Source organism: Tupaia chinensis, unplaced genomic scaffold (genome assembly GCF_000334495.1).
Source record: "Tupaia chinensis unplaced genomic scaffold, TupChi_1.0 Scaffold139072_1, whole genome shotgun sequence".
NCBI classification, from domain to species: domain Eukaryota; kingdom Metazoa; phylum Chordata; class Mammalia; order Scandentia; family Tupaiidae; genus Tupaia; species Tupaia belangeri.
This window is the reverse complement of record NW_006198962.1, coordinates 355,832-373,055: the sequence shown is the minus strand read 5'-3', so window position 1 is coordinate 373,055 and position 17,224 is coordinate 355,832. Positions and strand designations below refer to the sequence as shown.

The window sequence follows — 17,224 nt, the reverse complement described above, 5'->3', positions numbered from 1 at the left end:
CTCATTTTTTTAATAATATTTCCTTTTAAAAATTTTTAAGGTATTTTCTCAGCTTTCAGTCCCTCCTTTACCTTTATCTTATTAATAATCCCCTCTCTCCCTCCCACCCAGGAGAGGCAAGAGACAGGCCTTCAGAAGAAGATACCTTCATGGCTCCTGAAAACTAGTGACAGTTTTCTATTTTTTGCTTTTTTTTAAAAAAAAAAAATTAACGTTTTTTCTGTTTCTTGGTTGTTGTTTTCTCTCTCTGTTTCCTTTTCTCTTTCTTTTATCTCATCTCTCTGCTCTTCAATCTCCACTCACTGTGTTTCTAGACAGACCTAAGGGAACTATAGCCAAACATCCAAACACTATTAGGGTCAACATATTCCTCAGTATTTACTGAATCTGCTCCAAAGGGATCAAAATGGAACAGCAAAGAGATTCTAGGTCACCTCTTCAGATTTAACTTCAAGAATTAGGAAGAAATCCACCATCCATCAGATGACTAGAAATCACTTCAGGACCACAAGAAATATGGGAAAGCAAGAAAATACGTCTCCTCCCAGGGAAAAGAATAACTTCTCTTCATCCACAAGCAGTTCAATGAAAATGTCTGATAAAGAATTTAGAATATTCATAATGGCAACACCAACAGAGATGGAAGAGAAGAGAGACAATGAACTGCAGAAGAGAAAGGAGAAAGGAGATGACGAGGTCCAGGAGGTGAGGAAATCCTTGCAAGATCTAAAAGAGGAATTACACACTTTAAAAAAGAATCAAATGGAACTGTTAGAGATGAAGGCTATAATACTAGAAGTCAAAATCACCCTTGAAAGTATTAAAAAGCAGACTAGATCATGCAGAAAATAGAATCTCAGACATAGAACAGAAAATTGCTGGCCTAGAAAAATCCACCATGAAGACTGAGGCAATTGCCCAAAAAATGAGACTATATGAGAAATACTAGATACCATCACACGTCCAAGCAGCCAGATAATTGGTACTCCAGAAGGTGAAGAGACTCATAAGAGCATTGATAATCTATTCCAAGAAATCCTGCAAGAAAACTTTCCCAAGCTAGAGAGGCACTCAAAGATCCAGTCCCAAGAAATATAAAGGACAACAAATAGAATCAACCCAAGAAGATCTTCTCTAAGACACATTAAAGCCAGATTGACCAAAACCACAGACAAAGACAACATACTAAGATTGGCAAGAGAAAAATGGCAAGTTACCTACAAAGGATATCCCATCAGGCTAACAGCAGACTTCTCACTGGAAACAATGTGAGCAAGGAAAGAATGGGAAAATATATTCAAAGTGTTAAGGAAAAAGCAATTTCAACCAAGAATACTTTACCCGGCAAGATTATCCTTCATATGGGAAGAAAAGACAAGAACATTCTGAGATAAACAAAACCTGAAAGAATTTACCAGCACCAGACCAGATCTCCAAGAAGTTCTCAAAGGAGTGCCATATCAGGAAAATTAAATATAGACACACAGAAATATGAGTTCAAAAACTAAGAAAAAGGCCAACTTAATGGTCTAGAGTTGAATATTACATCCCAGAATTCAATGGGGAAGATTGAACCACAACAGAAAGATTAAGTACATGAGATTGAACTGGTGATATAGCATTCTATGACTTTTGACTAGAGTATTGCTGATTTTCTTCTAGCCTTTGTTGTCCAGTTTTAAAGATTTTTGTCGATGGGTTCAGGTACCTACTATTTGAACAGAATCCTAACCTGTTTCCTGGCTTTAAGTTTTAAGCAAAGTTCCTTAGCATTTCTTTGATTTATTAAAGTTAAAACTGCTTTTCTTGAAATTACCAGCTGAACTTGCTATTGAAAGTAGTTAGATTATTTAAGAAACTGTGTAATCGATAAAATGGGGGAAGGAATGGAAGACAACTGTAGACACCAGCGGTATTGTGAAAAGAGGGTGAGAGATAGGGAATCAAGGATCAGAAGAAAAGCAAAATATCAGGAAACAAGAAATGGAAAATTGTTGACGATAATGCATATGTTGATGTGCTTGATTGAGCCAATATACAGTGTATTCTCAATGGAAAAATCTCATTTTGTATGCTATAATGATGTATAGTAAGTGAATGTAAATAAATAAATTTAAATGGAAAAAAATAAAAAAGGAAGTTTAAGATGGGATGGTACCCAGTAAGTTGGTATTCAGTTTCAGCTTCCCAAAACTAAATAGTATCTCAAGCATAGGAACTCCAATATTCTACATCATAAGTTTAAAATACAGATTTGTATTCTTAAACTCACTTTTTTGATTGTTGGTTATCAAGGTGACTAGGAAAAAAAATCATAAAAGTATTTGGGTATACGGAAGCAAGATGTGAAATTAAAAGAAACAATTAAATCACAATTTCACAGATTTATTTATTTATTTATGTATTTTAGAGAGGTTTTTGCTAAGGGTATGTGTGCTCACCAGAAAGACAGAGAGGGACAGAGAGACAGAAAGCAAGAAATCACCCGCTGGGGGAGATGGCCATGCTGCAATCTCTTCTCCTCCATTCTCCTCTCGGGATCTTGACACACACACACACACACACACACACACGCCCAGTGTGAGTTTTAGCCTCCAGGTCTGGGACTCAAACCATGGTCGACTACATGGGAGTCCAGCAATATAACCATCATGCCAACTGCTGGTCCAACAAATTTTTCTTTATAGTAAAAACATACTGACTGTTAATATGATTGATAGGCAAAAACGAAGTGACAAAAATGACAGCATATCCTGATAAGAATCACATATTTAAACAGTGAACCTTCAAACAGTGTGACTCTATAACACAAAGTCCAGCTTTTCTATAAATGCCAATGCAAGAGAAGAGGCAGGCTCACTTTTCACTTTGATTTTATCAGAGAGCCTCCATAAAATGTCACACTCTAACAACAGCTAAAAATACACGAGAATCTAATCTCTTCCAAACACACACTTGCTTCTTTAACTGCAAGTGTCAGAGAGGAAACGATCCATAAACCAAAGGTAGATGTTGAGCAGCTAAGAAAGCCTGTTTCCTTTCTCTGTACCCTCGTAGTATTAGCCACCTCGTGATTTCCACCGAGGAAGTTCCTTTGCAGACTGACTGTTTTCACAGGCTCTGCAAAGGGAGACGCCACAGGTTCTCACGGATATTTATGTTGGAAAAGAACTCCACTTCCTCCGTGCCTCTCAGCACAATGCCTCTTCATCTTTGCCAACCACGGGGTGGAAGGAAACATCCCAAACACCAGAGATGACCGCCTCAGCACTTCCACCTCCCCCATGGCTTTTAAAACATTGTTCAGCAACGTCACACGTGTTGCGTTTGGGTTTCCACATTCTGGACTATAAACAAAACCTATATTTGGCTGTTTATTACAAAGGGAATTGGTACAAATCCAGCTACTTAGTTTTCTGTATGTTTTGTTTATGTACTGAAAAGGCAGAAATATTTTATATATGGAACATTTGAAGTTCATAGGACACAATTAGCTTCATAAAATATAAACTCAAAAAAAGGGTTGGTTAGGCCTCAAAGAATCTTATTTGTCTTATTTTTCATTCCTGTCCAGACTTTTGAAGCTTCATAACATACTATACAAGCAGATAAACAGACTTTGAGGAATTGTGGAGAAACCAAACAGTAAAGAAAGCATCTCAAAAAATGGCCACATACATCTATGCTGCCTCAGTAGATTCATTTACAATGTATTTGGCTACGTCTACAGGAATGGTTTACAACTTCATGCCTTTCAATTTGAGTCTGGTGTAGGGTTCAGACTTCTTGAGTTTATGTGTCTTTGGAACTGGCCAGCCAGATGAAGTTAGTGTTCCAGTCAGACCTTTCAACTTTCCAAAGAACACATGCCTGGCATCCTTTGTTACTCTCTTACTGGGTTTACTTAATATATTTGACAAAAGGTCAAATATGGAAGTGAACCAATTCCACCTGAGACTTCCAGATATTCCACTGTGGTATTACTTCAAGGACAAGCAGAGTTGATTCTTAAAAGAGTTTCATGAGTCAAGGGCACTACGAAGCCATACTCCTGAAAACCTCAGGGGTGTTGTGAAGAGGGGAGCATAAATACAAGAGACCTTCGAAAGGGTCATGGAAAATGGAAAATGTCAATCATGAAAAAACTGTCCATGACTTCAAAATTTTCTTGCACCAAAATAAACTCATACTTTAATTGTATTTTCCATAAATTTTTTATATCGCCTTGTACATTCTTCCTTCAAGACTATTTGTAGGACTGTTTTTTTGTTTGTTATTTTTTTCATTGCCAGAGGATGCCTGTGTTCACTGGAGAGGCAAAGGGAGAAAATGCCCCCCCCATGGGGTGTGGTCATGCTGCAAATCTTTCTTTTCCATTTCTCCATCTTGTCAAGATTTAGACTTGCACACACACACATGCTTGGTAAGTTTCTCAATTTGCTGGGGCCAGCACCTGAACTGCAGGCAGCCACATAGGACACAGTTCCCTTAACCACGAATCTACAGGGACAGCCCTGCAGAATTGTTTTAAATCTTTGAGTTTTGATTCTTTTTTTTTTTTTTTTTTTTTTTGAGAGATTTTCGCTATAGGGCGCGTGCGCTCGCCAGACAGACAGAGAGAGACATAGAGACAGAAAGCGAGAAATCACCCCCCAGGGGGGATGGTCACGCCGCAATCCCTTCTCCTCCATTCTCCTCTCGGGATCCTGGGCACGCACGCACACGCGCCCGGCGTGAGTTCTAAGCCACCGGGTCCGGGACACGAACCGCGGTCGACTACGTGGGAGTCCAGCGACATAGCCATTACGCTAACTGCTGGTTCCCGAGTTTTGATTCTTAAGTAGCAAGTGCATGGCTTCCCCATAAATGATGAGTAAATGCAAACATCCTCACTACTGGAGAATCTCTGTGTCAAACAAGACCACGGTAGACTTTGCTGCAGTGTTGCCTCAAGCCACCCCTTTCCCCAGTCATCCTGTGCCAAGACCAGAGAGAAAGATTCACCCTGCACATTCCATGGCCTGTCAACTGGACAGCCATATGTCTCTCTGATCGAGTCAGCATCAGTCCCTGATGGTTCCTTGCAGGAATGAACACAGATGAGCCTGAGTTCTGATGTTCACCGGTGAGAGCAGCAGCCCCAGGAACGGTCGCACTTCACCTTTATAAACCTCAGTGTCCTCTCTGGTAAAACGAAGATGATCACAGTACTGACTTTATAAAGATGCTGTAAAGACTAAAATAAGACACATGATGTCTTATTGAGGCTGGAACACAGAGCTCAGTACTGCCGGGTCTCTGGAATGGCTTCCATGCTATCCTTGAGTCCTTGACTTGGGACCAATGGGTAGGGATCAAGTGAGAGATTCTCACATCTAAACATCTGGACCCCACAATCATGGCTCACTGAATATTTACTTTTTTTTCAGTTAAAATAGTCTCATTCTTGCTATTTTTTAAATTAGTGAATGTCTAGTTTGGTGTCTTCCTAGCAGTTACTGGCGTTACTGGCTGGTTCCAGAGTTGCCCATAGCAAAGATTAGTAAAAAATCACATATAGAAGGACCACTGGTGACAAAGTTCAGGTAGAACCATGGTCCATCCTGTGCCCACAACTTTGAGCATTCAGCTTGGAATTGCTTCTAGTAACTTCCAAACTCTTCAATTCCAAGAATATCCTTTTCTCTGTATCTTTTAATGTTATCTCTTAAAACATGGTGCCAGATTCCCATTCACTCAAGGCAAGACTTAACCAGACCCCAGTAGTCTGGGACTAGTCCTTGCTCAGTCCTGATCTCACACTTCTGTAAGGACAGCTGTGGCTACGGTTCTGCTTATGTGGCCTCAACTGGCTGCTCGCACCACAATTCCTGAGCTGTTTTCTGTGGTGCAGTCATTTAGCTGGGTATCCCCATTTTCACAGATGGAATTTCAGGGTTCAGGGGTCAGCCTTGGATTGGGGGCTAAAAGAGCCTGGGAGGGACCTGGGGATGGGTTTCTTCTCATCTAGGGGTGAGGAGCCCAGGAGGCCATGGGAGACCCTTCCTCCACCTGCACATCTGCCCCTACCCAGGTCACTGCACTGAGCATCTGCCCAGCTTACCAAGCCACTGTGGATCCCTACTCTGCCCTATCTGTTGGCCCTCCATCCACCTGAGCCTGCAGCGACACCAGCACACCATGCGAGTCACCGATTAAAACCAGGCATCCCCTCCTTGCCGGTGTCCCCAGAGCCCTCCGTCCAGGAAAACAATGCAATTTATATCATGACCAAAGAGAGAAGGTCCAGTTTGCTTGAGTCCCCATGGCTGTCCTGTCACTGGGCCCATCTGCTGTTCATTAAATGGGTACTGAGGGTCCCCTGTGTGCCAGGCATTGTGCTTGGGGCCGGGGAAACAATGGGAGAGCATGCCATTGCCCCAGCCTAGAGAATGGCAATCACAAGCTGAGTGCTCAGTGCCATGGAGACAGGATGGGCCATAGATCTGCCTGAACTTGGTCACCAGTGGCCCTGCTACATGTGGCATGTCACTGACCTCTGCTATGGAGAACTTGTAATAGCCTAGCAACTCACACAGTTGCAGAGGAGATATTGAACTACAACTTACCAGAGTCATCACCCAGAGGTGTGAGTTCTTGACTGAGTTCAACCTGGCAATGGGTAGGAATTGAGGGATAGCAACCCCAAGCTAGGCTGCCATCCTGTGCCCCCCAAAAGCAGAGGCGGACTTGTGCCTTAGAAACACTTCTGTTTTTATCCCCAGGGAAACCAAAATAACAGGAAACAAATCAAGATTTTTGCACTCTGCTGAACAGAAAGATGCCGCCAGGAAAAGTAGATTTTCTCGTGACCTCAAGGCTGCAGGCCTGCCATGAGGAAAATGTAGGGGAGGGGCAGGGACATGTGGGGTGTGGGGGGCACTTAGGCCTTTGTTCTAGTCAGACCTTTCAATTTCCTAAAGAAAGTAACAATCACAACAGGCTCCACAAACACGAAACCAGCACATAAAAGAAGCCAGAAGGTCTGCAGGGCCAGCGCTTTATGGGAAGCTTCCCTTCCTCCAAGGCCAGTGGGCAAGGCTGGGAGGGCTATCCTGCAGAGCGACGCCTGAGAGCCACAGGAGCCAGCAGAACCCGTGCAGCTCTGCTGCAGGACCTGAGCTGCTGAGTTATTAACCCCAGGGAGACAGGCAGTAATGACTCCGTGTCACCCTTCACAAGGGGATGGACACCAGAACATTCAAAGGAAACCAGTGCTCCAGGACCCCGAGAACAGACATGCGAGTCAGGGCGGCTCTGTAACCTCATGGTTAGGGGGGCTGGTTCCACATAGCTGACCACAGCTCAAATCTTAGCCCCGGAGGCTTGAAAAACACGCAGAGCGTGTGTGTGTGTGTGTGTGTGTGTGTGTGTGTGTGTGTGTGCGTGTGTGTGTGTGCATGTGTATGCATGCTCAAAGTCCTGACAGGGTGGAGAAATAAAGGCAAAGAAACTGTGGTGTGACCAAGTCCTGTTGGGGGTGTGTGTGGGGGGGTGCTTTCTTTATCTCTCTGTCTCTCCCTGGCGAGAACACACATCCTCCAGCAATTTTAAAAAATGAATAAAAAATGATTTTAAAAAGATGAATTAAAAAAAAAACAGAGGAGGGAACCAGCAGTTAGCGTAATGGTTATGTCGCTGGACTCCCATGTAGTCGACCACGGTTCGAGTCCCGGACCTGGTGACTTAAACTCACGCCGGGCGCATGTGCGTGTGTGCCCAAGATCCCAAGAGGAGAATGGAGGAGAAGGGATTGCGGCGTGACCATCCCCCCTGGGGGGTGATTTCTCGCTTTCTGTCTCTCCATCTCTCTCTGTCTTTCTGGCAGGCGCACACACCCTATAACAAAAACCTCTCAAGAAAACAAACAAACAAACAAACAAACAAAAACAGAGGAGGAAGCGATAAGACCCCTGCCACATCAAAGAGAAGACCCTGGCCCATCACACACATGCAGGTGACTGGAAATCTACTCAGACTGCAGGACGGGTCTCTGTGGAGAGGCTGACACCCTTGTCTCCTCTGGTTTAATTTTCCTAGTTCAGAGTCACAGAGAGACTATGTCCATGCTCTAAACCAGATCCACATCACGGCTCTGCTTTTGCAGAGGGCAGGGGCGTGTCCTGACCCCTCTGGCTGAGATGGGCACTGCACAGGGGCGGGGGGTGCAGAGCCATCGGCAGGAAGCAGAGCGGTGCGGGACGCATGCAAAGCCTGCTGGCAGTGAGGTCCATTCCTCAATTCGACTGCTGAATGGCCATAGAGCTGGCAAACCCACTGGATGGCTGTAAGCATTAAGCCAAAAGCTTACATGACTGTATTTTACAAACAGCAAGAAGATTGGGGCACATACAAACACATACACACACACATGCACATGTGTCTACGTGTTATTTTGAAGAAACATGGTGAAGAGGGATTGGAAAAACAAACAGAATGAAAAGTATTTGGCAGGTTATCAGAGAGCAAAACAAACAAAAACTATACTAAGTTGCAGAAAAGCACCTAAAAGAGGGTCAGCAGATGGCAAAGTCATTAAGGCACCTAGATCCCACATAGTCTACTGAGTGGCTCGAGCCCCTAATATGGAGGCTTGAGAGAGAAATTGGATGCATGTGTGTAAGTGCCCAAAATTCAGAGATGAGGATGGAGCAGAAGGGACTGCAGCACGACCAATCTTCATGGGGGATGCTTTTTGTCTTTCTCTCTCTGTCTCTCTGGTGTGTGTGTACCTTGTGGTGAAGTTAAAAAACAAACAAAGCACTTAAAAGAAAGAGAGAGAGAAACAGGGGGAGGGAGGAAAGAGAACAGGGGTGGGAGGGCTGGGAGAAATGAAGAGCTTGACGTGTTTCCAGTGCTTCCTGAAGCAGCCTCCCATTTAGCCTCCAGGCTGTGTGAAGCTGCTGTGCCCACTATGCAGATGGGAAAGCAGAAGCTTAACTATTCCCTGCGTAACCACCTCTTTTCTTGCCTCCCTCGGGGTCTGAGACTTGGATGGTTTGGTTGGCCATGTGGGATCCAGCTCCCTTAACCACCAGGCCACCTTTTGGTCCTGCATGCTAACTTTAATAAACAGAAAATACCATCCCTGAAAGGAGAGCAGACACCTGTGCCTAGAGTCCTGCTGGCCAAGTGGGCCATGGCGTGGGCCATGGGGACTCACCAGGACCAAGGGCTGCCAGGGCCGGTCTCACTCCTGGGCATTCTCTCTGCATGGCAGGATCAAGAACAACCCAGAATAACTGGAAGATAGCTTTTGGAAGTGGACTGTAAGTTTGACAATGAACAAATGGACACTCTAGTTCTTAAGGAAATGGGAGTCTGGTCAGCAGAATTTTATGACTTCCTGCTACTGGGGTCATTGGAAAAGTCACGATATACTTTTTCTATCCCAAATGCATATTTTAATTTCCAGACCCAGGAAGTGAAAGTGCAAGTAGTCATGCTTCCTACTCCATTTCTAACATACACAGATCGTTCTGAGTCTTTATGGAGTGCGAAGTACTATCTTTGCATATTGAGGCTGCACAGAGATAGCACAGTAATGATTTCAATTCATGCTTTCAAATACAGGGCCCTGCACACAGCAGCTACCCAACACATGTTTATTGAATGTAGAAGCAAACTTTTTACATAAAAATCTATTGGGTTATACTGATAACTGCTCAAAACACAAGCCTCCGCCATCTCTCAGTTTCATAGCCAGCACCGCTAGTTATTTTAGTTCCAATGCGGTAAGCCCGAGATAATATTGAAATATCCTTGTCTTGTTAGAATTTTAAGGGTGTTGAACATAATGAATGTAACTATTCAAATAATACAGGGCAAAAGAAAGCCCGAATCACTTTGAAATATTTTCTGAATTATTTTTAAAATTATAATAAAAATTGATTATAGTTGTTATCAACACAAAAGCAAGTGTGTAAAGTTGCATATTAACTGAATAAATGCATGAATAGCTCTTTATTATATATTTGTAAGCAGTGATAATTAAAATTAAATGACGCAGTATTGTCTCATAAATTTCCATGAGTTATTTATTTTTAATGAATTAAATGAAAAAAGCTGCTCTGTAACATACACAGCATTGCATAAAGAAGAGACGTGAAGAAAAGGTGATTTATTGTTTTGATCTTTGGTTGGTAACTGGCATCGTCTAAGGAAAGATAACTTGATCGTTTTCTATTCTCCTTTTTAAACAGGGCCTCCCAGAACTTAAAGGGATGAGCAACCTCCTTCTCTGTACCCTTCTGAAGGCATGGAATAGTGAGTGGAGTGCTCAGAGTTTGTGGCTGAGAAGGAAAAATGCTGTCAAGAGAGAAGAGGATGCTGATATTTCTGAACAGGCTCACTCTGGGAGCTTGGTGATTTCTGATCGTACACTTGGTGTTTGCAGTGACAGAGAATTCCATCTTTAAGTATGATTCACCACTTGGTTAATGCAGGAGCTGGCTGGGGTCACAGAGCTCTCTGCCCCACTGCCTGGCTCTCCTTGCCTCAAGCCCTCTGGCTAGTCCCTCCTCACGCATGGGCTGTGGCAGCTCTCTCCTCCCTACTTTGCACAGGGGCATGGCTAAGGACACCATGCACAGAAGACAGATTTTGCCCAGGGCCACATTTCTAGTAATGCAGAGCTGGGATCTGAACATAGGAAAGGGTCTACATGCTGACCACTACAACATGCACCTGTCAGCACCGTGCTTTTATGGCTCCCATTTTACAGAGGAAGAAACTAAGGACCAGAAGACTGGGTGAGTAGATGACCATCCAAGCATCTGCGTCTGTAACCATAACTCATAACCTTAATACTGGTGCACAGGCAGCCCAAGTTAGAACAAGAGGAACGTGAACTCTCCATAGCAATAGGGCACTAAAAGCTTAGTCTGCAAAGGAACCTCTGATGCCAACATGGGAGCAGCAAGCAAAAATTCCAGCAGGGGCTCAGGGTCCAGGACATGAGGAGAGGTCATCTCAGCACAGAGCAAGGTGGGTAGGAGACACCCTGGGCCCTAGGTGATGAGAAACAGCAAAATCCTGTCCAGACCAGACTATTCCCTGTCCCCTGGTGAGTATTCCCTGGGTCCCAGCCAGTGGAAGTAAGAGCTCTGCATGTATTTTAACACTGTATATACCTTTAGGTCTCAGCTGGCTCTATGGTGAACTACATAATTATTATTTCTCAGCATAGATTCATTTATTTTTTTTCAGGTAAATTTTTTGCTGAAGCATCTCTTCAGATTTGTTATATTTGATTAGTCAAAATTCTGAGCAGGCAGCTAGGGAAGAAACAGCCCACTAGTGGTGGTTCCCATAGTGGGGGGTTCTCCAGAGCAGAAGCAGAGGCAGCCTTACTTGGGAAGTGCTGAATTGTGAATTCTCAGTCCCCACCCCATACATACTGAGTCAGAACTCTGGGGGTGAGCTCAGTAAAATATATCTTAAGAAGCCCTTTGGGGTGATTACAATGCCTGCTCAAGTTGGAGAAATACTGACTTGGCAGCTGAGTCCTTAATGCATGTAATGTATCTTTTCCGTCTGAACGTGCTCCATTACAAAATCTATGTTCTAGTACCACGGGAAGAATGCAGGAAGTCTGAAGAGAGTTCTCCCACCTTCTGAAAGGCAACATATCCCTTTACCCATCTTCCTAGCTGTTCTGCTCATAAGCTTGCATAAGAGCATCTTTTTTACCCCCATAGGTGCTAACACTCTGAAAATCTCATTGGAAAAAAAATGCTTTTAGAAATAAATACGAATAATCACATTTGAGTATATAATCAAGTAACAAATACTGATAGGGATATTATATACTTTTTTAAAAAAACACTCAGATAAATTGGAAGACGGCTAAAACTGTTCCACTTTTAAGATTAGAGTAAGTAAGTACTGATTTTTAAGAAACTGGTTGACAAGAAAATGAGTCTTTAAAAATGTGAAAACTTAAGCATTCTCATTTTCTTATAAACTAGTCAAGTCCTTGAAAATAAACCTTTCCTCCTTATTCAGGACACGGGTGTTAGTAACAGTTGCATGTAAATAAAGTTTTCCAAACAAACACCTTATCTTTATATGGAAGGAAGTTCACGAAGAAGGCACTGACGTTCTTCCCCTACCATGACAATACATTTTTGGGTTCCTTTCCCAGAAATCAGTAAATAACAAAATACCTTTCATTTCAAAAAAAAAAAAAAAAAACAAGGAGAAGAAAAGAAAAGCAGAAGAAAGAAAGTGTGTTCATAGCAAATGCTTAAATCTAATCCATATGCCACTCGTACGCTTTAAAAGGAGATGGTCTCCATGAGCCAATTCCTCCATCATTCTGTGCCAAGGAAAACAGATTTCAGTAAAAAGCTTTTACTGCCTCAGAGGGAACTCTGTTCATTCTACAGGGTATAAAGTGTTACTTGTTTTTCATTCAGAATTCCCAATTCCCTACTTATCGTACATTTTCCCACTCAAGTAGGCTTGTCTACTGGGGTAAGCACATTAAAGGAAAAAAAGTACAACATCTTCTCTGGATGGAAGAAATTTTAAAAATGCTGACGCAGGTCAGTATCTACATTCTACCACATTAAGTCAATTCTTTTTTTTTTTTTTTTTAGTTTTAGTTTTTTTGCTATGGGGTGTGTGTACTCACCAGACAGAGACTGAGAGAGCAAGTGAGAGAGAGTGAGAAATCACTCCTGGGGGTGGATGGCCATGCTAAAAGCCCTTCACCTCTATTCTCCTCTTGAGATTTTGGGCATGCGCACATATGTGCCTGGCATGTTTTTCAAGCTGCCAGGTCTGGGACTTGAACCATGCCATCGGCCATGTGGGATTCAGTACCTTAACTACCATGCCACCTGTTGGCCCACATTAAACAAATTCTTATTGGGAGAGAAAAAAATACATAATATTACTCCTGGGATTCATACTTATCACTATTAAAGAAATACCTATCTCTGGAGCTATCAGGTAGGTGGCATGGCAGTTACAGCACTGGACACACCCGTGGCTAACTGGTTCTAGTCCTGGACCTGGTGGCTTGCTTTCTCTTTCTCTCTCTCTCTCCTTCTGACTCTCTCTGTTGAGTGCATGTGCCCTATAGCAAATTAAAAAATAAATATAAATGAAATAAATAATTTTAAAAATAAAAGCAATACCTATTCCAACCAAAAGTAAAAAGACACCCCAGGAGTATCTAGTTGAAAATGGTCAATGTTATCAATATGGTCTGCATGTTATAAAAAAAATCCCGACTGAATTTAATCAAATTAAGGAGATGCACTGTAGACCACCACAGGAAACAGCTTTGTGTGCGGTGGGCTTCGTTTGATCATGTGAGTGTGTGGTGAGGTGATGTACGTTTGTGCTGATAATTCTTTTATTTTTTTTTTATCAAAACTCAGCTAAGACAGCACAGAGGACTCAAAATAAATAAATCAGAAAATGTTTAAGAGTCAAAAAAATCAAAATATTATCTTCTATGAGTGAAATTCATTTCATGAATAAACAAAAAAGGGTTCCAACCTAAGGACTAGCAGGGTGCGATGCTCTGAAGCATTATTACGCTGGAACAGACCAGGTGACACAAAAACAACAACCAAGAGGCGGGGAATGGCACTCCAGTGAGAGAAGAAATGAACTTTGAATGTACTTCCTCTCCCAGTTCACCAGACACAGGGATCGAGTCAGCCGGAGGATAAGGCATCCTTGTCTTTACCCGGCAGGGCGGGTCTAACGTCCCTGTAGACAGAGCAGGGATGCGGGTCACATCCTGACTGTTTTGGGGAGCCAACCTTCCCAGAGTCAAAAGCAGCGCCCACCCTGACTGCTTCAGATGCTCTTCCTGCCACATTCCACCCCGGTGAGGATGGTTTAGAACAATACAACCCACACACGCTTTTACAGTTCACTAAGCCAGGAAAACAGCAGTCACTGTCAGAGAGGGCGCTACTCCTGGAAAGGGAGAATTAGATATTTCAAACATTGTTTCAGGGCATCAGGTGATAGCTGGAGAGAACAGGCACAACGAAAGTGGATCAGGAATAAACTGGAGCTGAGGACTGAAGGCTCACCCCAGTGAGCACCCAGTGAGCTAGTCACTTTCGAAGGCATTACGTTGTCCTGGAGATAAAAAAGGAGGCTTCTTAAACACGGTGCTTCACAAAATAAGCATTATATGGGACTGAAAGTGACTGCAGAGCCAGACATTTCCTCAGTTCCTGTGACCCGAATTATTCGGGATACCTGTACTATTATGTATCCTCTCAGCCCTCTGCAAGCTCTGGCTTTCTTACAGCGTCTTTAACTGTGCAAATATCCCCCTTGGCAATCACAACGATGTCCCAGACTTCAGTGCTTAAAATAGAATACATGTTTATCAACAACGGTAGGTCTTTATGAGCTAAAGGCCTCCAAATCTGTAGTTTCCTGCCTTCTATAATTGCATCAGGATGGCATCTCTTCTTTACTTTTAAAGGAAGCTCAAATATTTACCTCAAACGTGACTGCTAAAGCCACAAATGAAGTGAAGGATCATGGTGCCTCAGAGGGCTTCAGGAGCACCACCTGGATCGTGTAACAGGTGCTTTGGTCACGAGAGCCACCTCTCCCTTACCTTTTCTGATGCCTTGTCTTGCACGGGTGGCCCTGAAGCTGGAGGAGGAGGAGCTCGACGCTTCTTCATCTCGGACTTCACCGACACCCCTGAGATGTTGCCAAGTGAGAGGGATGGACCCAGCGAAATGGAACGTGAGTGCACAGACGGGGAGTTTGGCATTGTCAGACAGCCCTGTCGGGGGAAGAGACAAACACAAATGCGTCAACAGAAGAAGATGACTCTCTGTGAGTGCTCAGACAGGAGAGCAATGCGCCCAACCTCCCACCCCAACTCCATGGCATCTGCTTCCACTGGCGGACTTGGATGACCGAGGCGAAACCCCCATTTCCAATTTCCCAGGGAAGTTATAGGAGTCGGTGCATGACAGACTCAGGCTGTAATGTTTATTTTCTTCATCATGAAGGAAATGGCAGACTTTCTCAACCCCCAAGAAAAACTTTCCTTAGCAGTTGGAATTATTTGTTATTCCTGCCCAACCTGAAGGTTATGCATTAGGCTCCTGAAAACTTCAACCTGCCATTGGAGTGAACTCTTAGACACTAAAAAGAGCAAAGACTAGATCAAGTACATACTCATGGGGAAGAAGACCAACAGTCTTTGCCACCTCTAAGACCTCCCCCACTACCGGGAAGGGGCTCAAGTGTCTTCTATTAATAATTTTCGAATTTATGAATAAAATGACTGTGTAGTCTAAACAACATGCTATGAAGACTCTCTGACCATCAGTGCAAGCATGAGAGAGATATATTTAATACACGGGAAAAAATAGAACCCAACACACAAATGAACTGCTTTAAAGGAGCAATTTCCTGTGGCTGACAGGTGGCATAGTGGTAAAGAGCTGAACTCCCACATGACCGACCATGGTTTGGGTCCCGGATCTGGCAGCCTGCTTTCTCACTTTCCCCTTCTCTTGCTAGTCAATTAACAACAACAACAACAAATACAATTAAATAAATAATTGTTTTTAAAAAGAGCAATGTCCATAGTGAGGGTGGGATACTAAAGGTCACAGACATTATTTTCCATCTTTTTCTCTTCCTAGAGTTCGCTTAATGGAAAAACCTAAGTGCCAAGGCAGAAACAGTGTTTGGGGAACCAGTACTCTAAATTCAAAGTAAACTACGACGACAGCCATGCCCTGCCACTCCTTTCCAGCACTGGTGGATCACAGAGGCAGCATCGTAATCCCAGATCTCAGTCCATCCGAGATCCCTGCAGTGGACTGGCCACAGCCACGCGCCTAAGATGCCGCCTGTGGCTCTTCCCTGGCTTTATCACTTACAAGGGACATACAGCGGGCAAGTTGTTAAGTTTGCTCTGCCTCATTTGTCTCTTGTAAGGCTGGGATAAATAACTGTCCCTGCATCACGACACACCACACTAAGGAAATCGGTTACTACCTGGAAGAGAGCTGGGAAGAGTTCTTGGCACAAAGTGAGCACCCACAATGTCAGCTCTTGTGATTATTATACAAGGGGATTTCAAAAAGCTTATAGAGGGGCCAGAGGTGATGGAGCAGTAAATGTGACTCCGTGAGGCTGAACCACACAGGAAGTAGAAGACTGACTGCCCTGAGCCTTCAGGGCATGTGCATGCCCAGGATCTGGGGTTACATGGGGCTGGGGGGTCATGGGGTCAAGACACTGTTGAGGTGCTATCTCTCTCTCTCTCTCATGACAAAAGAAAAAAATTTAAAACTTCATCGGGGGTCAGCAGGTGGTGTGGTGATTAAGGGCATGGGACTCCCACATGGCCAACCATGGTTCGAGTCCTGGGCCTGACACCTTTTTCACTCTCTCTCTCTCTCATTCTCTTGCGCTCTCTCTGTTTCTCTCTGGTCAAATTAAAATAAAGTTAAATAAAATAATTCTTTTTTAAAAAATTAACACAAAATGCATGGTACAAAAAAACTGCATGAATTTCAATTACTTTTAAACCAAAATAAACTCATACTTTAATTCTATATTCCTATGAACCTTTTGAAGTTTGCTTGTATTCTTTTTTGCAAATAATTATGTTAGTATTCTTTTATTTAATTTAATTTATTCATTTTAATTTGATCAGGGAGGGAGAGTAAATGAGCAGGAGGAGTGAGAAAGCAAACCACCAGGTCTAGGACTTGAACCATGGTCGACCATGTGGGAGTCCAGCATCATTAACCACCACGTCACCTGCTAGCCCCAAGTCTGCTTGTATTCTTACTGACATCTTTCTCCCCCATTAAAATGGGAGGTCCATGAGGACAACAATCATTGGTCTTTTTTCCTCACTGCCATTTCCCTAGCTCCAAATAGCTCCTGGTCATGAAGGGTACCTGAGTCAACATTAGTGGGAGATGCATGAGTGAGCCCTGCAATTCTGCTGTCATGCTTTTCCTAATGAACTTGGGGGTGAGACTTCATTTGAACAACTCGTTCTCCATATTTAACACAAACACACCGATGACACCTATTGCAGCAAGCAGCAGCCTGCTGACTCGTGCTCTGACAATTCTGTATGTCCTGCTGGTCATAATCTCATCTTGTGCTTAGATATGAAGGCTGTGGGACAAGGCACTCTATGCAGGTTGCTTCCCAC

At 43.3% G+C, this 17,224-nt stretch overlaps 1 protein-coding gene across 3 annotated transcripts in view; it reads right to left on the bottom strand.

The window, feature by feature from the left end:
• Positions 1 to 17,224, bottom strand: part of COBL (cordon-bleu WH2 repeat protein) — a 213,294-nt gene that overhangs the window by 131,593 nt on the left and 64,477 nt on the right. For all 3 annotated transcript variants that reach the window (XM_014592962.2, XM_014592964.2, XM_014592963.2), the window contains one exon: positions 14,642 to 14,815. In XM_014592962.2, the coding sequence (XP_014448448.1) occupies positions 14,642 to 14,815 (174 nt within the window). The remainder of the gene's footprint in view (positions 1 to 14,641; positions 14,816 to 17,224) is intronic.